Source organism: Tursiops truncatus, chromosome 2 (assembly GCF_011762595.2).
Source record: "Tursiops truncatus isolate mTurTru1 chromosome 2, mTurTru1.mat.Y, whole genome shotgun sequence".
NCBI classification, from domain to species: Eukaryota; Metazoa; Chordata; class Mammalia; order Artiodactyla; family Delphinidae; genus Tursiops; species Tursiops truncatus.
In genome coordinates this window covers 86,410,664-86,435,298 of record NC_047035.1, presented here as the reverse complement: position 1 = coordinate 86,435,298, position 24,635 = coordinate 86,410,664, and the positions used below count along the sequence as shown (strand labels likewise).

The 24,635-nt window shown below is 41.5% G+C and overlaps 3 protein-coding genes across 10 annotated transcripts in view; 1 reads left to right on the top strand and 2 right to left on the bottom strand.

Annotated features, from left to right (window-relative positions):
- WDR76 (WD repeat domain 76) overlaps positions 1-8,106 on the bottom strand; it is a 76,817-nt gene extending 68,711 nt beyond the window's left edge. For 2 of the 7 annotated variants that reach the window (XR_012330084.1, XM_033851607.2), the window contains exons 1-3: positions 6,567-6,684; positions 6,257-6,338; positions 4,999-5,409 (exon numbers count right to left, since the gene is read on the bottom strand). Coding sequence is in view for 6 of the 7 variants with exons in the window: in XM_033851607.2 (XP_033707498.1) it covers positions 4,999-5,409; positions 6,257-6,313 (468 nt within the window). In the remaining variant the exon portion in view is untranslated. Of the gene's footprint in view, positions 1-4,998; positions 5,410-5,623; positions 5,826-6,225; positions 6,339-6,566; positions 6,687-6,743 lie in introns of those variants that run through there. The other 5 variants (XM_073800877.1, XM_073800876.1, XM_019935430.2 and 2 more) reach the window with 5 other exon arrangements.
- Positions 8,107-8,268: 162 nt separating this feature from the next.
- Positions 8,269-20,939, top strand: MFAP1 (microfibril associated protein 1). The gene is made up of 9 exons (XM_004323371.4): positions 8,269-8,488; positions 12,225-12,444; positions 13,593-13,722; positions 14,235-14,422; positions 14,945-15,053; positions 15,156-15,316; positions 17,197-17,356; positions 20,144-20,233; positions 20,330-20,939. The coding sequence occupies exons 1-9, from the start codon at positions 8,410-8,412 to the stop codon at positions 20,510-20,512; spliced, it is 1,320 nt and encodes a 439-aa protein (XP_004323419.1). The 5' UTR covers positions 8,269-8,409; the 3' UTR covers positions 20,513-20,939.
- Positions 20,940-22,908: 1,969 nt separating this feature from the next.
- HYPK (huntingtin interacting protein K) lies at positions 22,909-24,338 on the bottom strand. 2 transcript variants are annotated; one of them, XM_004323372.4, is made up of 4 exons: positions 24,026-24,338; positions 23,632-23,687; positions 23,229-23,280; positions 22,909-23,077 (listed from the first exon to the last, which is right to left on the bottom strand). In XM_004323372.4, the coding sequence occupies exons 1-4, from the start codon at positions 24,185-24,187 to the stop codon at positions 22,982-22,984; spliced, it is 366 nt and encodes a 121-aa protein (XP_004323420.1). In that variant the 5' UTR covers positions 24,188-24,338; the 3' UTR covers positions 22,909-22,981. The 2 variants fall into 2 exon arrangements, with proteins under 2 accessions (XP_004323420.1, XP_033707497.1); XM_033851606.1 differs by lacking the exons at positions 22,909-23,077; positions 23,632-23,687 and having other exon boundaries at positions 23,221-23,280; positions 24,026-24,226.
- Between the last annotated feature and the right edge of the window lie 297 nt (positions 24,339-24,635).

Below are 24,635 nucleotides of genomic sequence, written 5' to 3'. Positions count from 1 at the left end.
CCAGAAAACTACTAGAGCTAATCAATGAATTTGGTAAAGTAGCAGGATACAAAATTAACGCACAGAAATCTCTTGAATTCCTACACACTAATGATGAAAAATCTGAAAGTGAAATTAAGGAAATACCCCCATTTACCAGTGCAACAAAAAAAAATAAAATATCTAGGAATAAACCTACCTAAGTAGACAAAAGACCTGTATGCAGAAAACTATAAGACACTGATGAAAGAAATTAATGATACAAATAGATGGAGATGTATACCATGCTCTTGGATTGGAAGGATCAACATTATGAAAATGACTATACTACCCAGAGCAATCTACAGATTCAGTTCAATCCCTATCAAACCACCACTGGCATTTTTCACAGAACTAGAACAAAAAATTTCACAATTTGTATGGAAACACAAAAGACCCCAAAGCCAAAGCAATATTGAGAAAGAAAAATGGAGGTGGAGGAATCAGGCTCCTGGACTTCAGACTATACTACAAAGCTACAGTAATCAAGACAGTATGGTACTGGCACAAAAACAGAAGTATAGATCAATGCAACAGGATAGAAAGCCCAGAGATAAACCCATGCACATATGGTCACCTTATTTTTGATAAAGGAGGCAAGAATATACAATGGAGAAAAGACAGCCTCTTCAATAAGCGGTGCTGGGAAACTGTACAGCTATATGTAAAAGAAAGAAATTAGAACACTCCCTAATACCATACACAAAAATAAACTCAAAATGGATTAAAGACCTAAATGTAAGGCCAGACACTATAAAACTCTTAGAGGAAAACAAAGGCAGAACATTCTATGACATAAATTACAGCAAGATCCTTTTGACCCACCTCCTAGAGAAATGGAAATAAAAATAAACAAATGGGACCTAATGAAACTTAAAAGCTTTTGCACAGCAAAGGAAACCATAAACAAGACCAAAAGACAACCCTCAGAATGGAAGAAAGTATTTGCAAATGAAGCAACTGACAAAGGATTAATCTCCAAAATATACAAGCAGCTCATGCACCTCAATATCAAAAAAACAACCCAATCCAAAAATGGGCTGAAGACCTAAATAGACATTTCTCCAAAGAAGATACACAGATTGCCAACAAACGCATGAAAGAATGCTCAACATCAGTAATCATTAGAGAAATGCAAATCAAAACTACAATGAGGTATCACCTCACACCAGTCAGAATGGCCATCATCAAAAAATCTACAAACAATAAATGCTAGAGAGGGTGTGGAGAAAAGGGAACCCTCTTGCACTGTTGGTGGGAATGTAAATTGATACAGCCACTATGGAGAAGAGTATGGAGGTTCCTTAAAAAACTAAAAATAGGCCTTCCCTGGTGGCACAGTGGTTGAGAGTCTGCCAGCCGCTGCAGGGGACACGGGTTCGTGTCCCGGTCCGGGACGATCCCACATGCCGCGGAACGGCTGGGCCCGTGAGCCATGGCCACTGAGCCTGCGCGTCCGGAGCCTGTGCTCCGCAACGGGAGAGGCCACAACAGTGAGAGGCCTGCGTACCGCAAAAAAACAAACAAACAATTAAGGACATTAGGTTAAGTGAAATAAGTCACAAAAAGACAAATACTATATGATTCCACTTATATGAGGTACTTATAACAATCAAATTCACAGAGACAGAAAGTAGAATGGTAGTTTTCACAGGCTGAAAGGAGGTAGGGGAATGGGGAATGGGGAGTTATTTAATGGGTATAGAGCTTCAGTTTTACAAGATGAAGAATTCTGGACATTCATTTTACATCTATGTAAATGTACATAACACTACTGAACTGTACACTTAAAAATGGTAAAGATGGTAAATTATACATTGTGTATTTTACCTCAATTAAAGATTTTAATTTTTAAAAAAGACAAACAATAATAAGTATTGTTGAGGGTATAGAGAAATTGGATTTTTCATAGTGGTTATGTAAAAATGGTGCAGTCACTTTGGCAAACAATTTGACAATTCCTCAAAAAGTTAAACACAGTTACCATTTGACCCAGCAATTTCACTCCAAGGTATATACCAAGAGAATGGAAAACATCACACAAAATCTCACAAGTGAATGCTCATGGCAGCATTATTCCTAAGAGCAAAAAAGTGAAAGCAACCCAAATGTCCATCAACTGATGAATGCATAAACAAAATGTGGTATATCCATACAATGGAATATTATTCAGCCATAAAAAGGAATAAGTACCAATACATGCTACATGAATGAATGATGAAAACATGGTAAGTGAAGCCAGACCAAAAAAGCCATATATTGTATAATTCCATTTATATGAAATGTCCAGAACAGGCAAATCTATAGACAGAAAGTAGATTAGTGGTTTCCAGGGCTGAGGGAGGGAGGAATAGGGTTTGTAGTCACTGCTAACAGGTATGTGGTTTCTTTTTGGAGTGATGAAAATTTCTGAAATTGGATAGTCGTGATGGCTGCACAGCCTTATGTGTGTATACTAAAAAACACTGAATTACACAATTTAGTAAATTTTGTTATGTGAATTCTATCTTAATAAAAAAATAAATATATGCTTGATGACAGAAACCAGATATTCACATAGTCTTAAAGTATCTTCCTCAAAGTATTTAGTAATTACAAAGGGAAAAATAGTAAGTTTACATTAGAGAATCCTGGCAGACACCACCTTAGCGAAATGATCAAGGTCAACATCACCAGTAAAATACCAACATCATGTACACCCTGATATGATGCACTGAGGAGGGCACTTTCATTTCTGTGGTATGCTTCCCCAAAATGCAAAATCTTACTCTAATCATGAGAAAACAGCAGATAAACCCAAATTGAGGGAAATTATACAAAATAACTGCCCAGCACTATTCAAAAGTGTCAAGGTCATGAAAGATTGAGAAACTGTTTCCAGATCTACAGAGACATGACAACTAAATCCACTGTATGATCCTGGACTCGATACTGGAAGAGGAAAAGGATATTAGTTGGAAAACTGGTGAAATCCTAATAAATTCTGTACGTTAGTTAACAGCACTGTACCAAGGTTAATTTCTTAGTTCGATAAACATTCTATGCTATGTATGATAGTAACAAAAACTGAAGACGGGTGAAAGATATAGGAGAATTGTCTTTACTATTTTTGCAGCTCTTCTGTAAGTGTAAAATTTTCTCAAATTTTTTTAAAACTGTTCAGAAATGCTTCATGACATTAAAATACTTAATAGAAGGACTGAGAGATGAAATTTAGCAAACTTCCCAGAAAAGGAGAATAAAATTCTAGACTTACAGGCACTTGTCTTTGATGTGACAGAAGCCATCCTTCACCTGAGAACAAATAAGCTTATAAACTAAATACTTTTCCTAAAGCATGGTACCACAAAGCCTTAACCATTTTACCCCAAAAAGATAATTATCAAAAGGGAAGAGAACAAAAGAATGAAATATTCTATAAAAGATGTGAGCTCGGGCTTCCCTTGTGGTGCAGTGGTTAAGAATCCAACTGCCAATGCAGGGGACATGGGTTCGAGCCCTGGTCCGGGAATATCCCACATGCCGCAGAGCAGCTGGGCCCGTGCGTCACGGCTGCTGGGCCTGTGCTCTGGAGGCGGCGAGGCACAACTACTGAAGCCCGAGCACCTAGTGCCCGTGCTCCGCAACGGGAGAAACCACCGCAATGAGAGGCCAGCGTACCACAACGAGGAGGGGCCCCTGCTCACCACAGCTGGAAAGGGGCCGCGCGCATCAGCGAAGACCCAATGCAGCCAAAAATAAATAATAAATAAATTTATTTTTTTAAAAAAAAAGATGTGAGCTCTTTCAGCTTGTCCTAAGAAAATATATGCTGAGCATTTATGACTCTGACTATCTCCAGTCCTACCTCATGTTCTAATTTCTGACCCTGTTTACCTTACATCAAAATAAAATCTGTTTTATATTAGCCTCATATACTCAGAATCTTACAGTTCAAGAGGCCAAAGAGATAATCAAATCCACTGGTTCTCAACGTGCAGTCCTGGACCGTTGTCTCTAGGAAACCATTTTAGACATGCAAATTCTATACCCACTTCAAAATTTCTGAATCAGAAACTGGTGGTGGAGCCCTGCACAGGAGTTTTAACAAGCCTCCCAGGTAATTCTGATATAGGCTAAAGTTTGAGAACCACCAATTTTATCCAATTTCCTCACAGTAGAAGTGATCTGCTTAAAGGTACAAGGTTTCTTAGAAGCGGCCATGACTAAAACCCAGGCTTCCAACCCCCAGTCCAACGCATTTATGACTTAGCCCACCCTGTCCCACCACAGGTCCTAGTTCATTACAACACCGCCTCAATTATCCCATCTCCCTTTCCCTACCATCATTTTCTGTTCTAGTTCCATCAACTTTTCATCATGTGGTAGGGTTTTACCTTGTCTTGCATAAAATTTGTCACTTTAAATGAAGTACAACACTCCCGGCAGGCAATAGAAGCCAAAAGAATTAGATGCTTAATTCCTTAAACTGATGGAACTATTATTTTAAATAGAATTAGTGTTTCTCACGTATCTTCTCTACTCCATCACTTGTCTCCTTTACATAATTAAAGGAAATATTCAGCACATGAATGCAATCAATTAATGGTGATTTTCCTAACCTGACATGGAGTCATTCAAATGCTATATGTCCCACAACTCAGCTTCTTCTGGTACACTGTGCATAAATATGTAAAGGTGAGCATGACACCATAAACTAGAAGTAAGCTCAAAAATAAATGCAATAAGCTGAGAGGAAGAAAAAGGGAAGCAGAGTGAAGATTAAGTCAATCCCCTCTTTCACAAATCGAAACCAAGAGTAAAATTAACCCAAGGAAGTTATGTTATACATTTAAAGAATAAAATTTCAGTTAAACATAAATTAGATGACAAAATAATCTGTTTGAGCTAATGAGACCCTTGATAACCTTAGCTTATCAGAACTTAAAAACATATTTTTAAATACGAAAAATTTGAATAAGCTAGTAATTAAATTCTTACCATGCCTGGTGTGGTACCTTCATCACTGTCTCCATCCTGGCTGCTTTCTGTATCAGCACTGAGAATCACTGTATCTGAAGTGCTCTTGTATTGCCACTTGTTACTTTCAGCATGAACATCTAAGGATGATTTTTGCAGAGTGGATTCTGCCTTGGAAGATGTGGCTTCCATCTTTGGGGTTAAAATCCTTCTGCAAGTTTTCTTTATTTCAGCCTTCTTACATTTCTTACATGCCACTTCATTGTTAGAATTCTTATCTAATAGGGATTTGGAGCGCTTAAGTTGATCTGGCTTGTAGCTACTGAGTGAAAAGGGAACAAGATACACCTTAGCTGTTTTTCCTAAAACTGTAGTCTGTACCGGTCTCAGAGACACATAAGCGATGTTTTGGTTTTCCTTATATTCATTCACCTATTCAGGTCAATAAAGGAAAACAGAGAGTATTAAAATTCCAGGTTTTAAGCCTTTTCTTACAGATCTGCATACATAAATCTAATTCCTATTTCATAATGACAACACAAAGCCAAACTGATAGCCTGTAAGGAAACCTTTTTCCCTCCAAAATCTAGATACCTAATTCATTAACCTGAATAGAATTATTTATTATACTGGACACATTTCTTACCCATGAGTCGGCCAGACCAATAATAAAAATGACGACAGGGGCTTCCCTGGTGGCGCAGTGGTTGGGAGTCCGCCTGCCGATGCAGGGGATACGGGTTCGTGCCCCGGTCCGGGAGGATCCCACATGCCGCGGAGCGGCTGGGCCCGTGCGCCATGGCCGCTGAGCCTGCGCGTCCGGAGCCTGTGCTCCGCAGCGGGAGAGGCCACAACAATGAGTGGCCCGCGTACCGCAAAAAAAAAAAAAAAAAAAAATGACGACAATTTGTAACTGAGGAGACTGAGTAACTGGAATTGTTTCAAGAGTGGGAAACTGACCATAACGACTGCAAAAGCAAATGCAGGCTTCCGGATCCCAGCCAGACGCTATTTTGGGGGTTATTGATAAGCATCTTCCTCAATGCTGAAGGTCTACTTTCCAGAGGAAAACCAGGACAGGCATCCCCGCTTATCTTTTAAAGCAACACCCCCAAAAACCCGTTAAACTGAGAGATGCCCCAAGGAGCAGGAAAGTTTTAGAGTCAGGAGGTGCCGGGTGGCAAGTCCTCCCATCCTCCTCGGCCTATGCCCGGCACACCCGTCACGAAGACTGAGGCAGGAACACACCCGAAAGGGACAAGCCTTTTCTCCCATTCACCTGGAGTCGCTGTCTGGAGCCCACCTTCTCCTCGGCCTCCGCGCGCGACCCAGACATCCTCCCTCCGCTTAGCAGCTGGCGTCTTCCCGCCAAGATTGCGGCGGGAGGCGGGGATGGGTGGAGGTGGGAGGGGTGGGGAGGGGTCCGGGGAGGGGGAGGCCAGGGCGGTGCAGGAGGGTTCCGATCCCAGCCGGTGGGAGGGGGAGAGAGCACTGGGCGTTACATTAGTCTCTTAAAGAGGCAAGGTTGCCAGCCTCACCCCAAACTCAAATTCCTCAGGGAATAGAAAGGCCCGAATCGACATTTTTACCTTGGATCCCGGTGATTTTGATACTGCTGATGCCAGTATTTCACTTTGAAAAACACCTGCGCCTCTCCTAAGGAAAAACCACCTTGCCTAGCAACGTGAGCCTGGAAAAGACTCAGGAGCACTTAAATACCATATGAAATAGAGAGGAAATGAAATCAATATATATGCAGCCTTTACCTCATCCCCTAGTTCCTTGTAATCCCACCACCAGAAAATTATGCCCAATGGCCACCGTATTTTCTTCCTAGGAATAGAAGCATTTTGATTTTTTTTTTTCAAGAGCTGATAACTTAAGCTGGTTTAAACTTCACCCACCAGTTAACTAAGTTGGTTTAAACTTCGCCCACCAGTTAACTAAGATTTAGTGATGACCTTACAAAGCCCAAAGACTGGGGAAATGTTTTAAATAACTTTTGTATCACAAAGCATCATAAATAAGATTTCAGGGCACTGTATTTCTTATAGTCACTGCCATATTAAACTTTTTTTTTTTTCCTATTTTCTGGGTTGCCGCGAGCAGAAAAAATTGCCTTCCCAACAGATTTACTCCCTCTGGATAGCATAGTTTTGGAGCTGATGAATTTATAACAAATTTCTATCTACTCTTTTACAGTCCTTTTCTTTATAGCTCAAAACTGCTCCCTTGATTGGTTACTTGAGTTATCCACTGTTCCTTGATTGAGACTTGCCCAATTTCATTTCTTCTCCCAGCTGAGGCCCAATTTTAGGATACAGGTGAAATAATTTGAGAACTAATCCTATTAACAGCACCTTTAAAGCCCTTCAGGAACTTGCACACTCCTTGACTCAAAAATTACTGATAAAATCAAACTTTTCATAGTGTCTGATATATACCATGTTATTTCTGGACTTCAAGACTTTGCTCAGGCTGTCCCTTCTCTCCCCACCACAGCAGTTATAAAACCCTTTCTACAGTGACTGTGTTCTGACTACCAATTAGCCTATGTTTTTTAACACAACCCAACTAGTAAATTGGGATTATTTCAGTTACTCTTCTATAAGCCCTTGAAGACTTACTAAATGAAATTCAAGTTCCTGGAGGAAACAAGCCTTTCAACAATATTCCATACTCCTTAGAGAAAGCTAAGCGTGGTGCTTAATAATTACTTATGGACTTTTATATACAAACATTTCAGCCAGGAATATGTTTTAATAGGCAGTCTCCAGAAACGGAAAGAACTGTAAAGCCTAAGAGTGTTCGGATTTCAGGCACTGTTCTAAGCCGCCTGGGGGATTTTTTTTTTCTTGCCACTTGCCCTCACGTGACCAAAAAATAGCTCACCACAACCCGCTCAGCCTCATCAACTGAGCTAATCAGGTGCTATTAACAGGATTTCTATTCCGATTAAACGCTAACTCTGAGCTTTCAACAACCTGGACAAACCGCCCTTCACTATCTCCTCAGTTTCTTATCCCTCACTACCCGATTTTCCTTGGCTTCAAACCAACTCTAACGAGCGAAACCTTTCATTCAGCCTTTCCTCGCCGCAGGGTCTCAACAGCAAAGCCCAGCGGAAGCAACTTCCCGCCAGAAAGTGCGTCCAAATACTGCGAGACTGAGGAGGCCAGGGCGGCCTATGAACATGCGCAGTAACAGACTCGACGTTCTAGCCGTAGGCGCCCAGACGTCCTCCACAATCCCACAATCCTCTGGTCGCATATTTCCGGTTTTTCTAGCTCAGCTGGAAGTGGTGTCTCTATCAGTGGCGCAGCAGTGTACAGTGGCCTTAGTGGAAGAGGTTTTTTCTGTTCGTTGACGTTGTTCTGTTCTGTTCAGTTTGGAATCAGTCAAGTTTGGGGAGTCACTGCCGCTGCCGTCAACATGTCGGTCCCAAGCTCACTTATGAAACAGCCGCCCATTCAGTCTACGGCTGGGGCCGTCCCGGTTCGCAATGAGAAAGGTACTGTGTTGAGCGGCTTTCCAGTCGGATCTTACCTCTTTCCCCAGCATATTCCAAACCTACCCCGGGCCCACCACCTCAACCCCAGCGACCCTTACGATCTTGCCCCCTATTTCTTCAACTTTCCCTATCAAACTCGCATCCAGTCGCGTTGCTTAGGGGAAACAAAAGCTACTTCCGTCTCATCCTGTTACTAGAGCCTGTGTGCTCTCTTCTACAGCAAGCACCCTGTTGCCTTGGCCTCCACCAATAAGTTAGACTAATAAATATAGTGAATGCCTGCTGTTTGCAAGGGGTTGTGTGGGATACAGTCCCTCTTTTGTTATCCATAGTCTGTTTTTGATGCTTCTGTAACTCTCATCGTTGTTAATTACATGTCCATTTCCCTCTACTGCATCATAAGCTCATAACCTCCTTGAGGCAGGAACTCTGTCTTATTAAACTTTTTATCCCTTTAACCAACGCAGTGCCTGTATTTGCTAAATTGAATACAAAATGGTGTAAGACAGTGGTGTAAGGAACTCATAGTCTACTAGATGTGAGACATGCAAAAAGAGACACATTCTAAGCAGCTGTGTGGTCTTTTGCACCTATAATACCTGTCACATAGGTGATACAAACGAAGTGCTTAGGGAGGGCAGAGAAGGAATAATCTCTTCAGATTGGGGTATTTAACTTGATCCTTAAAGGATGGGTGCAGATGGATGAAGGAAAACTGTACCTGTTTGGGAAGTCAGACTGAAAGAGTTTTTTCAGTAAAGTATTTGAAAACTAATGTCAATTCTTTTTTTAAAAAATATACGGTACCTATTCTTGTGCAACCTGCCTTTTGTTTTTTTTGACTCAACATGTTTTTTGAGAAGTATGCTTTGAATACATGAAGATCTTATTCATTCATTTTAACTGTTTATGAGTTCCATTATATAATTAAACCACAGTTTGCTCCCTGCTGAGGGACAGTGTTGTTTTGTTACTTTTTCTCCTGTTACAAACAGTGCTTAAACATGTCTCTTTATTGCACTTGTGTAAGAATTTCTCTAGGGTAGGGTGAACCTACATTGACACATCATTATCACCCAAAGTCGGTAGTTTACATTAAGGTTCACTCTGGTGTTGTACATTCTGTAGATTTGGACAAATGTGTAGGGACATTTATCCATCATTATGGTATCACACAGTATTTTTACTATGCATTTAAGGTTACTTCGTATCTTTTCATGGCTTGATAGCTCTTTTTTTTTAATTGCTGAGTAATATTCCATCATCTGGATGTGCCACGGTCTATTTACCCATTCACCTAGTAAAGGACATCTTGGTTGCTTACAAGTTTTTGCAGTTATGAACAAAGCTGCAGTAAATATCCGTGTGCAGGTTTTTGTGTGGACATAAGTTTTCAACTCCTTTGGGTAAATACCAAGGAGTATGATTGCTGAATCATACGGTAAGCGTATGCTTAGTTTTGTAGGAAACCATCAAACTGTCTTCCAAAGTGGTTGTGCCATTTTGCGTTCCCACCAGCAGTAAATTAGAGTTCCTGTTGCTCCACATTCTCACCAGCATTTGGTATTGTCAGAACTCTGGATATTAGCCAGCCTAATATGTGTGTAGTGGTATCTCATTGTTTTTTTAATTTGCATTTCCCTGACGACATATAACGTGGAACATCTTTTCACATGCTTATTTGCCATCTTTATATCTTCTTTGCTGAGGTGTCTGTTAAAGTCTTTTACCTCACCTTGTTCTTCAGAATTGTCTTGGCTCTTTTTGACCTCCTGTTCTTCCATATGATTTTAAAATCGCCTGAGAACAGCTTTTAATGAAATTGCATTAAAATTATAGATCACACATTTATTGATCAACTCGGGCACAGTTGCCAACTTCTCATCCTTGAACATGATATATTTCTCCGTTTATTTTGATCTTTTATATCTTTAAATACAATTATATATTTTTCCTCCTAAAGGCCTACATCATTTGTTGATTTATTCCTTAGTATCTTACAGATTAGTTGCTATTGTAAATAGTATTTTTTAACTGTATTATCTAATTATAGGTAGCCAATGTACAGGCACATTTATTTTTATCTAACGTTTATCCAGCATTCTTCTTGAATTTTTTTTAGCTTATCTGTTGGTTATCTTGTATTTTCTACATAAGTAATCATATAGTCTGTAAATTGTGGCAGTTTCTTCCTTTTCAGTTCTTACCTTTTATCTCCTTTTCTTATTGCTCTAATTAAAACTATAATATAACGTTGATTAGAAGATATGATAGGGACAACCTAATGATGCCCACTGTTTTTTAAAGGAATGCCTCTAATGTTTTATCATTAAATATAATGTTTGCTGTATCTATTATTAGATTATGTCACTTTAAATGTATAAACTTTATTTTTTTAATTTTTATTTTGTTGTGATTTCTCATTGTTTTTTTTTTTTTTTTACGGTACGCGGGCCTCTCACTGTTGTGGCCTCTTCCATTGCGGAGCACAGGCTCCGGACGCGCAGGCTCAGTGGCCATGGCTCATGGGCCCAGCCGCTCCGCAGCATGTGGGATCTTCCCAGACCGGGGCACGAACCCGTGTCCCATGCATCGGCAGGCGGACTCTCAACCACTGCGCCACCAGGGAAGCCCTCTCATTCTTTTTTTAATATTTATTTTTTTAATTTTTTAATTTTATTTATTTTTTTGGCTGCATCGGGTCTTAGTTGCGAAATGTGGGCTCTCTCGTTGAGGCACGCGAGCTCAGTAGTTGTGGTGTGTGGGCTTAGTTGCCCTGTGGCATGTGGGATCTCAGTTCCCCAATCAGGGATTGAACCCGCGTCCCCTGCATTGGAAGGTGGATTCTTTACCACTGGACCACCAGGGAAGTCCCATAAATATATAAACTTTAAATAGTACATTACTTTTTTCCCTGTTAATTTTCTAAGGTTAAGCCATGCTTGTAGTCCTGGGCTAAATCCTGTTATGTCACTAGAGCTTAGAGGGGTTTTTTGGTTAGTTTTTACATTGCCTGAATACATTTGCTATTATGTTATTTAGTATTTTTGTATATGTTCATGAGTGAAATCCACCTAAAATTTTCCCTTGAATTGTACAGTTTGGTTATCAGGGTTATATTCATCTTATAAAATATGTTGGTTAGTTTTCACTGATTTTCTGTTCACTGGAATTGTTGGTATTTGTAAAAGACAGATAATCTACTCTTGCAGGTTTGATAGCACATAAGCTAAAAGAAAAGAAGGTAGAAATAAAGATCAGAAGATTGCGTTATATGGTAATTTATAAAGGCTGCCACGGAAAAGTCTCAAACTAAAAGAATGAACAGTATTTTAATTTTATATTCCCACTTAAGTCATCCTTACTGTGTGCTGGGCACTATTATAAATAATTTGCTTAAGCACATAGTTGAGGTGGAATAGCATGAATTTGTGTTGGAGGTAGTCTCCCTATTTGGGGGGACTTTTTCTATTGTTTCACTGCCCGCCTTCCTCCACTTCATTGTACCCAGGCTAAGCCTCATTATCATTAGTGTTGGTGTTCACAAGAATGCCTTCGCATGACTTGGCCTTTGTAGGAAAACAGCATTAGATGAATAGATGGTTGGGTAATGGCTCTCTTCTTCTCCTGCTTGGACTCTGGTTTGCCAGGAATACAGGGCTCTACCTGGAAAGACCAAGGGTTGAAGGACATTGGGAAAGAGGCTACTGAAACATAAGTTATTTTTCTCACCCAGGTGAGATTTCGATGGAAAAAGTGAAGGTAAAACGTTATGTGTCGGGAAAGAGGCCAGACTATGCCCCTATGGAGTCCTCAGATGAGGAGGATGAAGAGTTTCAGTTCATTAAGAAAGCCAAAGAACAAGAAGCAGAGCCTGAGGAACAGGAGGAGGATTCATCTAGCGACCCTCGGCTACGGCGTTTGCAGAACCGTATTAGTGAAGATGTGGAGGAGAGGTAAAGACTAGGGTTATGTTTCCCTGGACCTGAACCCCTACAGGTTAATTAATAGGAACAACAGCAGTAATAGCTAATACTTGAATAGTACTTACTATGTGCCAGACACTGTTCCAGGTATATTACATTTACTAATTCTTGTAATCCACATAATAACCTTATGAGGTAGGTACTGTTATCCCCATTTTTACAAGTGAGCAAACAGGCACAGTGGGATTAGGAAAATAACTCATTAAGGTGATGGAAAACACAGACCGTTGGTTGGTTTGTTGAGGAGTCTTTTTAGCACAAAGATGTTTTATAAAATTTGAGAAATTTGATTTTATCCATGCATTTATTCTAAAGGCCAGTGAGGAGAAATGACACTGATGAAGTAGGAAAAAAGGACTGATGTCAAAAAGGGAGCCTCCCAATGAGGGGTTTTGTGTATTGTGTATTGACTGAGACATTACCTTACAGAGGAGGCCAAAGGCCCCAAATTTTCACAGTTCATATTGTCCAAAGGAGTTTTTTCACAGAGCCCTGGGCCCAAACAATTCTGTTTATTTTATTAAGTAGTTAGATCCAAATGATTTAATAAATATTTATGTCCTAGCAACTTAGCCACTTGAAAAATATAATATGTATAAAAGAAAAAACATTTTTATTTCGTTTTTACATAACCACAGTTACTTACTACTGGGGTTTGCGTGTCTCTTGGGCACTGACAACTTCTCAAACCTTAGAGTCACATTGGCACTGTCACTCATTTCCTGTTGCATATTGACTTCATGCAGTACTTGCTTTTTATCACAGCAGCCCAAAAATCCCAGTTTTACTAAGATATATCATTGAAAGGAAACATAGTGTGATCTACTGTTGAAATTGTGAACTACCTTGAGCTTTAAAATATATCCCAGTGCACCCATCTACGTTTGTTGCAGTGCTCCAGGGTGCCTCAGCATACATGTAATGTTTTGGGTCCAACTTGACTATTTGTTCTAACACTTTGAGTTAGTTTCTTTAATCTGCCCCTCAGTTTCCTCATCTCAAGACTTCAGTACTAATAAAAGCAAACATAATGTCCAGGTGCTCTGTGACTAAGGAAATGTGGTTGATGCCTCTTCGTTTTTGTGAGGTTGGTGTTACACTTGGACACTGCCTTTCAGATTGGCTCGACATCGGAAAATAGTGGAACCTGAAGTGGTTGGAGAAAGTGACTCCGAAGTGGAAGGAGATGCTTGGCGCATGGAACGAGAAGATAGCAGTGAAGAAGAAGAGGAAGAGATTGATGATGAGGTATAATTTCGGAAAGTGGGAAGTTCTTTCTGGATACAAGAAAAAGTTAGGGCTCGTGCTCCTTTGATGAGGCCTTAAAGGTGCAAGATATCTGCTTTTGGCAGAAGTCTGATCCAGTGTTCCCTGCTTATTGGGGATAGGATTGAAATAGAATGGTACTAAACATAAAATAGATAGCTAGTAGGAAGCAGCCGCGTAGCACAGGGAGATCAGCTCGGTGCTTTGTGACCACCTAGAGGGGTGGGATAGGGATGGTGGGAGGGAGGGAGATGCAAGAGGGAAGAGATATGGGGACATATGTATAACTAATTCACTTTGTTATAAAGCAGAAACTAACACATCATTGTAAATCAATTATACTGTAATAAAGATGTTAAAAAAAAAAAGAAATAGAATGGTACTAAGTTGCATTTACTCATACCGGAATTTGTTGAGCTTGATGAGGTTAAAATAAAAAGACATCTCAGAGCACAGGCCAATTAGCTGACTGGCTTGGACATGTAACTTGACAGGAAATAGAACGGCGCCGTGGCATGATGCGTCAACGAGCACAGGAGAGAAAAAATGAAGAGCTGGAAGTCATGGAGGTGGAAGATGAGGGACGTTCTGGGGAGGAGTCAGAATCAGAGTCTGAGTATGAAGAGTACACAGACAGTGAAGATGAGATGGAGCCTCGCCTTAAGCCAGTTTTCATTCGGAAGTAAGTATCTCACAAACCAGGCCTGAATCCTGGAAATAATTACTGCTTTCCAGGTCTGAAGATGGAAGCCTCTTTTCCCTCTCCTGCTCTTCTGAAATGTAAGCACCAAGGAAAAGTCTTCTGCCCAGTGCCCCAACTCGGCAGGGTATTTGCTGAGGAATATCTTGTTAGCAGGGAGACTGAGTTTGTTTTCACATCTTCTTTTCCACTTAAAGAAAACATACCTGCCAAGGTGTTATATTCTTTTAAACACAAAATCAAGCTTGAAGAGCAAATTCCTATTCCTTTCCTAATGGCTAGAAATCCTAGAGTCCAGCAGATTTCTTGCTATTCAGGCAATTCTCAAAGATGAATGGAATTTTGATGCTCTGAATACCAAGAATGACTCCCATTTTGGGCTCTTTGCAAATAATAGAGCCAGAGATTGTTGGGCTTTGTCTGGTTTGGATGGGACTTAATTTAGGGGAACAGAGACCTCCACTCTAAGGGCTTTGGGTAATTAACAGGACCTCTGTGCTGCAGGAAGGACCGGGTAACGGTTCAGGAACGTGAGGCTGAAGCATTGAAACAGAAGGAGCTGGAACAGGAGGCCAAACGCATGGCTGAAGAGAGGCGCAAGTACACACTCAAGGTACTGGAGGTAGCTGTGAGGATTGAATGCAAGGAGTTGTGTGCTTAGGTCTGTCTGAGGAGAATAAGGAAGTCCAACAGTTGAACTGTTCTCCCTATCCAGATTGTAGAAGAAGAGACCAAGAAAGAGCTGGAGGAGAACAAGCGGTCCCTGGCTGCACTGGATGCACTCAATACTGACGATGAAAATGATGAGGAGGAATATGAGGCGTGGAAAGTTCGGGAGCTAAAGAGAATCAAGAGGGACAGAGAAGATCGAGAAGCGTGAGTAATAGGATGGGCCTAGAGTTAAATACCACTGGTGGGACAGGTTCCTAGTAGGGTAGCTCTGAGGCACCACACCTACTATGAGTTCCATTCTAGCTTCCTTTAGGGTTCCTGCAACTGGGTGGGTTCCCCATACATTGGAATGTGGCTTTTACAATAAAATCAGGAAAAAGAAATGCATTTTGTCCATGTTTCTCCACAATAGAGTGCCAGCTGATACTCCCTTTAGTAGTTTCCTAGTAGACACACACAAGTTACTCACTGTAATCAGTTATCTGTTGTTGCATAACAACCCAACCCAAAAGTAAGTGACTTGAAACAATTATTTCTCATAATTTTGGAGGTTGGCTATGCAGTTCCTCTGCTGATTTCACCTGGGTTCTCTTACGCAGTTGTGTCCAGCTGGAAGATTGACTGGGCTTCACTCATGTGTCTGGTAGTTGGCTCTGTCAGTTACGATGCCTCACTTCTTGAGTAGGCTAGACTAGTTTCCTTACATAATGGTCTCAGGGCAGCATTCTAAGAGGGCAAAGGTGGAAGCTGGCAAGGTCTTTTGAAGCTCACATATCATTTCTGCAAAGGGACATGCATACTGTGAGGGGAAGAATTTGTGGCATTTAAATAATCCACCACAATCGCTGTGTTAGAGCAGAATCATTTCTGAGCTGCATCACCCATTCCTAAAAATTGATAGGAATGAGAGAGGGTAATCCCAGATTATAATCCTCAATAGAAGACTCTGTCCTCAGCCTGCAGTTTCTAAGGTTTTTATCCTGGGTGTCAAGGAGTCCATGTACCCTTTAACATTGTATGAAAAATTATGTGTTTATTTGCATTTTTTGAAGAAAAGGGATCTATGACTCTCCACCCCAAAAAAAGGGTAAAGTCACGCAGTTTAATTAATGAGGGTGATCCTTGGTTTGTGACATATAAGCACATTACTAAAGAAATACCAGGGCTTCCCTGGTGGCGCAGTGGTTGAGAGTCCGCCTGCCGATGCAGGGGATACGGGTTCGTGCCCCGGTCCGGGAAGATCCCACGTGCCGTGGAGCGGCTGGGCCCGTGAGCCGTGGCCGCTGGGCCTGCGCGTCTGGAGCCTGTGCTCCGCAAACGGGAGAGGCCACAACAGTGAGAGGCCCGCGTTCCGCAAAAAAAAAAAAACAAAAAGAAATACCAGTAAACTCTTATACAGAGTTATTTGTTTTTTAACATATAAATTTATTTATTTATTTATTTTTGGCTGTGTTGGGTTTTCGTTGCTGCACATGGGCTTTCTCTAGTTGGTGGCAAGCGGGGGCTACTCTTTGTTGCGGTGCATGGGCTTCTCATTGCAATGGCTTTTTTTGTTGCAGAGCACGGGCTCTAGGCACCCAGGCTTCAGTAGTTGTGGCACACGGGCTCTAGAGCGCAGGCTCAGTAGTTGTGGCACACGAGCTTAGCTGCTCCGCGGCATATGGTATCTTCCCGGACCAGGGCTCGAGCCCGTGTCCCCTGCATTGGCAGGCAGATTCTTAACGACTGCGCCACCAGGGAAGCCCCCAGAGTCATTTTAAATTCTTGATTTTTTTTTTAACTAAGAAGGCTTTTTAGGGAGGGGAAATTAGTAATGTTATAAAATCAAGCAGTGGTAGTATGTCTAAACCTCAGAAAGGCTAGAATCAACTTTCAAAAGTTTGCAAAACCTGGTCTTGCAAGCATAATGAAGACTATGTCACCCTCTTATTTATTGAGCTCCCGATCTTGATTCCTAACAGGTAATAACTAGAATTGATGAAGATGAATGATGGTTGAAAGGAGCTGGGACTGTGTCATATTCAGATAACTGGGTCTTTCTGAAGCTAAAATGATACTAATAAATAGTTTTGTTCTCTGGACAGGCTTGAAAAGGAGAAAGCAGAAATTGAACGCATGCGAAACCTGACTGAGGAAGAGAGGCGAGCTGAGCTTCGGGCAAATGGCAAAGTCATTACCAACAAAGCTGTTAAGGGCAAATATAAGTTCTTACAGAAGTATTATCACCGGGGTGCCTTCTTCATGGTAAGAAGTGAAAAGAGAATGGGAAAATGGAGCAGTAGGAATAACTCCCCATTTCGCTGGTCCTGGGATGTTACTTCCACTTGCCAGTGGTCAGCTTTCTCATTTGCTTTTTGCCTCTGAAGAATACAACACCAAATAGAGGAAAGCATTGGCAACAGGATTTTAGATGTAGCAGCAACTGTTCTCTTTTGGCCCCAGCTCTCAGAAGGAGGAAATGATGTAATAGAAGAATTGAGGAACTGAAATAGTGATCTATATAGATACTAGACTGTTTGGGTTCCCCAAATCACTTACATATCATTATCCATAGCTGAGTGAGAAATTTTGGTTATGAGAAAACCAGGCTCTGCAAAGAGCTTTACGTTAACTCATGTTTGGGTGGCGTAAGTTTAATTTACTTCATTCTGAGCTGACAGAAAGTGACTAAGTCTAACCAAAAAAATTGTTAATTATCTAACCATTATGTGTAATGCCATCATCTTTTTTCTTCATATAAAAACCAAAGTCAAAATATCAGTCTGTTAACCCTGTATAAAGTGAAAAGGACTTCTTCCAAATTATTTGGGTTAGCACTAGTGATAATTCCTTAATAGAGAGATAGCAGGAAAGGGAATGGGAGAATTGGTTACATTTATTACTCTAATAGCATGTGGTTTGTCAAACTATTTCCTGATGTTAAAGAAGTTTTTATCAAAAACTAGACTAGCTTTTTCAAATGCTGTATAGCAAACCTTAAATATCCCTACTGCAGCTAATTCCTGCCTTTCACTGTAGAAAAATTTTAAAACTTCACTGGAGGATTCCTTACTCCTCTCCCTCCATAATCGGTTTCAGTCTATCTGCTCAGCAGGAAATGTTTGCTTATTATGTAGTTTTCCAGCCCATGTGGTTTTCAAGATATGAGTCAGTGGAGATTATGAATTACTTCTTATACTGCTTCAAAGTCATAAAATATCATTGCTTAAGCATTTCAGCAGCTTTAATAATCAAGCTCCTTAAGGAAGCAGTGCATTGCTGACTGTAACACATAATGAGAGGTTTATGTGAGTCTTTTGGTGCACATACTCAAATATCAACTCTTCTCATCTGGACAAGGAGAGTGAAGTTGAAATGGCTTCTGAGATTAAATGAGGGACTCTCATACTCTAACAAGGAGAAAAGTTGGTTTCATGAAAACTGTTTAATTGTCCTACCTTTAAATTGGCCTTTCTATAGCTGAAGGGAAAAAGATTACTCCAAAAGTATGTTTGGTTAAAGGACTCAGCTCTTCCATGAAACTTTCCTTAACTAAAATGGTACTATTTTAATTCTTTCAGCACATATGTTTATGATCTGTATCATAACATTATAGTCTTACTTATATGTTGATTTGAAACTATTCTCTATAGTTATTTTATACAGTTCATTAAGTAAACCTTTTGAGCATTTACTGTATGAAGGGTACTACTGTTAAGCACAGCTACAGGTTATATAATCCTTGCCCTCAGAAGGCTTACAATCTAATAATAGAGCTAAGGCAAATATCTACTGTAACATAAGGAACAGTGAAAGTACTAAGGGACTTCTGAAGAGAGAGGTGTTATATGTGGTAGAAGATTGAAAAGGGTAACATCAAGGAGGTGACATTTAAGATATATAGACTTCCTGGAACTTCCCTGGTGGTCCAGTGGCTAAGGCTCCACGCTCCCAAAGCAGGGGGCTCAGGTTTGACCCCTGGTCAGGGAACTAGATCCCGCATGCTGCAACTAAAAGAAAAAAAAGATCCTGCATGCCGCAACTAAGGATCCCACACGCTGCAAGGAAGATCCCACGTGCCGCAACTAAGACCCAGTGCAGCCAAATAAATAAATAAATCTTTTTTTAAAAAAATTAAGATGTATAGACTTCCTGACATTCAGGGGGGTAGGAAGACATTCCATGTAAAGGAACAAGAAATGGAGGCAAAAAGTATCATCTGTAAAGGCAAAGGAGTAGATTAAGGCTACACAGCATTTGGCCTTGACTAGTACACAGAGGAACTGTGCTTATTTAGTAAAGTAGAGAACCATTGAAGGTTTTTGAGCAGGACAGAGGTATAATGAGAGTTGTGTTCTAGAAACATTAATCCCATGAAATGTGTAAGATTGATTGCAGGGAAAAACTATAATAACCCAGGTAATGAGAATCTAGGTAATTGAGAGAATGTTGGTCCTATTAACAAAAGTTAAGTCAGGAAGAGGCTGATTTGGAAAGGTTAGGGATACAGTTTTCACTTTAGATGTGAGTTTGAAATCCCAGAATACCCAAGCTAACATGTGTATTGGGCAGTAGAAGAATCAGGATTGGAGATTTGAGAGGCCTGTATGAAGTTGAAATCATGTGAGTGAATGAACATGTTGAGTGCAGAGAAGAATACAGCCAACCTTCAGGAAATGTCTATACTTAGGAAGGAAAAAGACAACACAAGGGAAAAAAAGATTATCATCTCCTCAACTAGATGTAAGCTCTTGGTTCAATAGGTTCAATACCCTCTGCTTTCTTTTTATCCCTTGTTGTAAAATTTTAAAAATCTGTAGTTTGAGGGACTTCCCTGGTGGTCCAGTGGTTACGACTCTGCGCTTCCACTGCAGGGGGCATGGGTTCGATCCCTGGTCAGGGAACTAAGATCCCGCATGCAGCACAGCATGGCCAAAAAAAATTAATTAAAATAATAAAGTTAAATGGTTTTAAAAAATGATCCCTAAAAAACAATGTAGTTTGAATATATGAGAAATAAAACCACAAAATTGATAAGACTCTTTTCTACAGGATGAGGATGAAGAAGTATACAAGAGAGATTTCAGCGCACCTACCCTGGAGGATCATTTCAACAAAACCATTCTTCCCAAAGTCATGCAGGTATGGGGTACCTTAATGACATGAGAGAGAAAAGTAACATATTGAGGGCTGTGACATGATATGTCTGGTGGTGTAACTCATCATCTGTCCTAACAGGTCAAGAACTTTGGACGCTCTGGTCGTACCAAGTACACCCACCTCGTGGATCAAGACACCACCTCCTTTGACTCAGCATGGGGCCAAGAGAGTGCCCAGAACACAAAGTTCTTTAAACAAAAGGCAGCTGGGGTACGAGATGTATTTGAGCGGCCATCTGCCAAGAAGCGGAAAACTACTTAACTTATTCTTCCAACTATGGGACACAAGGGGAAATCTCAGCATCTGGTCCTTGATTGTTTTTACTACTATTTACATGGCCCCTGTATCCAGCCTGCTGAGCCTACTGCCATACTTGTGACACTGGGCAAACCTAGTCTTTGAGGTGCTTTGTGAGGTTTGGACTCATGCTGAGAAACCTGCAGAAAAGCACTGTCCAGGTAGGATTAGAGGCTCCCCACTTAGGACTATTTCTGAGAAATCTTCAACTTCATTATTTCTCTGGCTTCCCATATTCACTTGGGACTGTTCCAGGTTTCTTTTTCCAGCCCTTAGCTTGGGTTAGAAAAATGGATGGGCATGTAAGCGGACAATATTACTTCTACTGTACAGGAAATCTAAGCTCATTGAAACCTGTTTTGCATTTTGGGGGTAAATTTTTCTAGATGAACATTACTTTTTGATCCATTTATGTGTGTGTGTGTGTGTGTGTATGTGTCAAGAAATAAAAGAATCATACACCAAGAGGTTTTTTAGCATACCAGAAATAAAATGTGCAGGCTGACAAGTATCTACCTATTAACTAAAATAAAAGACAGCAAGGAATTATCAGGCAAATTATGTTTCACATTTTAATCATCTCCTTTGATCTCAGAAACCAGCACAGATGCTAGACAGGCTGTATTGTAAGTGGCACCTAGATTTATTCCATGAGCAAATATGTACGTGGTTGTCCTTGCTGTCTAAACTGTAGCTGTATATAGAACAAAACAGGACACATGAAATGAGGAATCCATGTAGCATACTGGTATCTTCTTGCCCAGCTCATATATCGAGGGCATAGTGCTCTGAGTTGCAATGTTGCGACAACATGTTAGACGTCACTGGCAGAGTTAAATTTAATTTTTTCCATTTAATATTTACCACATGACCACCGTGCATGTGGCAGAGCATTAGGAGTCCCAGGGGTTATAAGGAATGACATTTAACCAGTGGGAAGACTATCTCTAAATTGCATTAAAAAATGAGAAGAGGGGGGACTTCCCTGGTGGCACAGTGGTTAAGAATCCGCCTGCAGGGCCTCCCTGGTGGCACAGTGGTTGAGAGTCCGCCTGCTGATGCAGGGGACACGGGTTCGTGCCCCAGTCTGGGAAGATCCCACATGCCACGGAGCGGCTGGGCCCGTGAGCCATGGCCGCTGAGCCTGTGCGTCTGGAGCCTGTGCTCCACAACGGGAGAGGCCACAACAGTGAGAGGCCTGCGTACCGCAAAAAAAAAAAAAAAGAATCCGCCTGCCAATGCAGGGGACACGGATTCGAGTCCTGGTCCAGGATGATCCCACATGCTGCGGAGCAACTAAGCCCGTGTGCCACAACTACTGAGCCTGCGCTCTAGAGCCCGAGAGCCACAGCTACTGAGCCCACATGCTGCAACTACTGAAGCCCATGCACGTAGAGCCCGTGCTCCACAAGAGAAGCCCCTGCAATGAGAACCCCGTGCATTGCAACCAAGAGTAGCCCCCGCTCACCACAACTAGGGAAAGCCCGCACGCAGCAACGAAGACCCAACTGAGCCAAAAATAAATATCTCATTTTAGAAAATGAGACAGACAAGGTCTTTTCACAATCTTTAAATGCCCCACTAGAAGAATCACTCATAAATCCTTAAATGTCCTAGAATAAAAATACGAGTGCAAATAATTACTGTGAGGTAATAAACAGAGATGAATATGTCACTTGTATGTGCCAGAAGGAGATACAATCTGAGAATTATCCTAGAGCCAAAATGAGAGTGAGAGCTACATTCACCTGCTCATGAATTCTTACAACAACCTATCAGATCTGTGTATCATTTTATAGTTGAGGAAACAAGCTCAGCAAGGGTGAGTTGGTGATCAAAAATTTGATCAACTTTTAAAGTAAAATTGCTTTCTCTCCAGGTTAGAAAATGGAATCCAAGGTGTAAGTGTTGTGGTTCAGAAAATATTAAATCAAAATCTTTCATAAATTCTATATAAGACATAACCTTTGATAACTTCTATTGTAGTTACCATGTTCCCACCTCAGTACCTAAATTCTAACTCACAGTGGCTTATGAACTGGATTGGTGACTTAAAACTATATACAGTGGCTCCTAGGCAGGTACTGGCCTTCCAGCTGTTCATAAGCTACCCTAGAGACACATGCCATGGAGTACAGTACACTTTGCTGAGACTCTAAGTGTACCTTGAATGCTGTTGAGAACTAGTCATATGAATGAGCCTGATCTGCCACATAGCATCTGCATCTGAACATGAGGCACTCTTCTACACTGATCCTTCACATAGGTTCATTAAGGGTTATACTCCAACATGTAAATTTTCCACAATAAAATACAATATGATATACATTGCACTTGATCCAAAATGATAAAACTGCAACTTGGAAAAAAAAAAAAAAACGACATCTTTATTGAAATAAGTTAATCCAGTGGGTAGGTCTGGGAAAACACAAATCAGTTGGTTAGGGCAATAAGAGCCTCTACCACGTTGCCCATGTGTTCCCTCAAGCTCCGTTCTGCTGCTGCTCGCGAGATCTCCATCTCTGTCATCTGCAGGAAAAGGATCAATGATTTTACCTAAGTCTCCTCCCGGGCATTAATGTGCCAGCAGAACATGAGGACTCTACTTGTTTGGGGAAACAACCCAAATTTGACAAAGAAACCGCCCCCACCCATACACTAGTTAGACATTACTACTCACTATCAGCTCCAGATCTTCCTTCTTGATAGTGACTTTGGCCAGTTCCTTCTCCCTGCAAATATTCATGTACTTAGTCCTCATTCTTTACCTCCATCATAAACTCCCAGAAAGGATTTTTCCAGCTGTGCCTTACAAATAAATGACTCTTGATAAACACTGTTGACTGAAAATACAAAACGACTCCCACCCTCTCACCTAACGTCCCATCCCATCCCCTGGAATATTTACAGCAGGCAGCAGGTGTTGCCAGGAGGCCTTTCCTTCCACCAACAAGAGTAAAGTTGTAAATCTTAGATCTGCAGAAATGGGTGATACAGTTGAAGAACAGTACAAGGTACAAAGGCCTAACGATGGCTTTTTTTGTCTGGGGGAATGAGAGGGGCCCGTAGGTAAAACGACTTACCGCTCCTGTTTGGCTTTCTGCTCCCGGGACCGTCTATCCCCAATCACGGACATGGCCTACGGGAAAGAAAGATCTAGTTACTGCTCTGCTTACCCACAATTCCTAATAATCTAAAATACCAGTAACAAGCGGGTGAGGTGTGTATTCACGATGACGAGCGTACCAGGAACCGGGACCTACGTTTAATTCAACTCTGTGCACCTGAGACCCATTTTAAACCCAATCTCCATCAAGTTCCTTTTCGCAAGCGGCGGGCTCCAACGACGGTTCAGTTTCCTTCTTGCCTCCTCCCACCATGGAGATGGAGACCCATCCTGGAGCTGGGCTTCCAGTTTCAGCCTCCCAAGCCCCTTCTGCTCTCATCCCTCCCAGACAGGCTCCCGGCCAACCTCACCGTCTCCAGATTGGAACTCTGGATCTCCTTCTCTTCAGCATAGTCGGTGACTCGCTCCAGGTCCGCCGCCCCACTGTCATGTTTCCGTGGCTTCTCTGGAGGCCGCTCCGGACCGCTGGTCTCAGTCTCCAACTCTAGCTCCACGTCCCCCTCTGTCGCCATGTCGATCCCACCACGCCGCGCCAGAGGCCCGGCCCCGCCTCAGGAAGACTTCCGGTAACTGCCTCGCAACTTCCGCCGGGAGAGGAGGAGGCGGGACCAGCCGTGGGCCACACCTTCTTTGGTGCTCTGGTTTTAGAACTTCAGCGAGGAAACCAGTACGCCTTTCAGACTTCCTTTCGGGCTTCTAGTGTTGCTTTCTGCCAGGCCGTGTCCCAGACCTAACCCGTCACCACTCCAGGCCTTCCTATCCTTCCCTTCTCTTCACCTAGGTCCAGCCCACACACCCCAAGGAATTCTGTTCAAGATGGATGACGTCTAATCCTAAACCAATTAAGAATGCTAATCTACAAGCCAGATATGCAAACTACTCCCTAATCTGGGGAGAACAGACTGAGTGGCCCAAGGACCCTGGGGAGAAAGTAGTTTCACAGGGACATTTGCATTTACC

Bases quoted from the DNA above. Each gene is read 5' to 3' on its own strand.
- MFAP1 (XM_004323371.4), top strand. From the start codon at position 8,410: ATGTCGGTCCCAAGCTCACTTATGAAACAGCCGCCCATTCAGTCTACG. The intron at 13,723-14,234 runs GTATAATTTCGG...GTAACTTGACAG, and splicing joins AGGAAGAGATTGATGATGAG to GAAATAGAACGGCGCCGTGG. The intron at 15,054-15,155 runs GTACTGGAGGTA...CTCCCTATCCAG, and splicing joins GGCGCAAGTACACACTCAAG to ATTGTAGAAGAAGAGACCAA.
- HYPK (XM_004323372.4), bottom strand. From the start codon at position 24,187: ATGGCGACAGAGGGGGACGTGGAGCTAGAGTTGGAGACTGAGACCAGC. The intron at 23,281-23,631 runs GTAAGTCGTTTT...GAATATTTGCAG, and splicing joins CAGAAAGCCAAACAGGAGCG to GGAGAAGGAACTGGCCAAAG. The intron at 23,078-23,228 runs GTGAGTAGTAAT...CTTTTCCTGCAG, and splicing joins AGGAAGATCTGGAGCTGATA to ATGACAGAGATGGAGATCTC.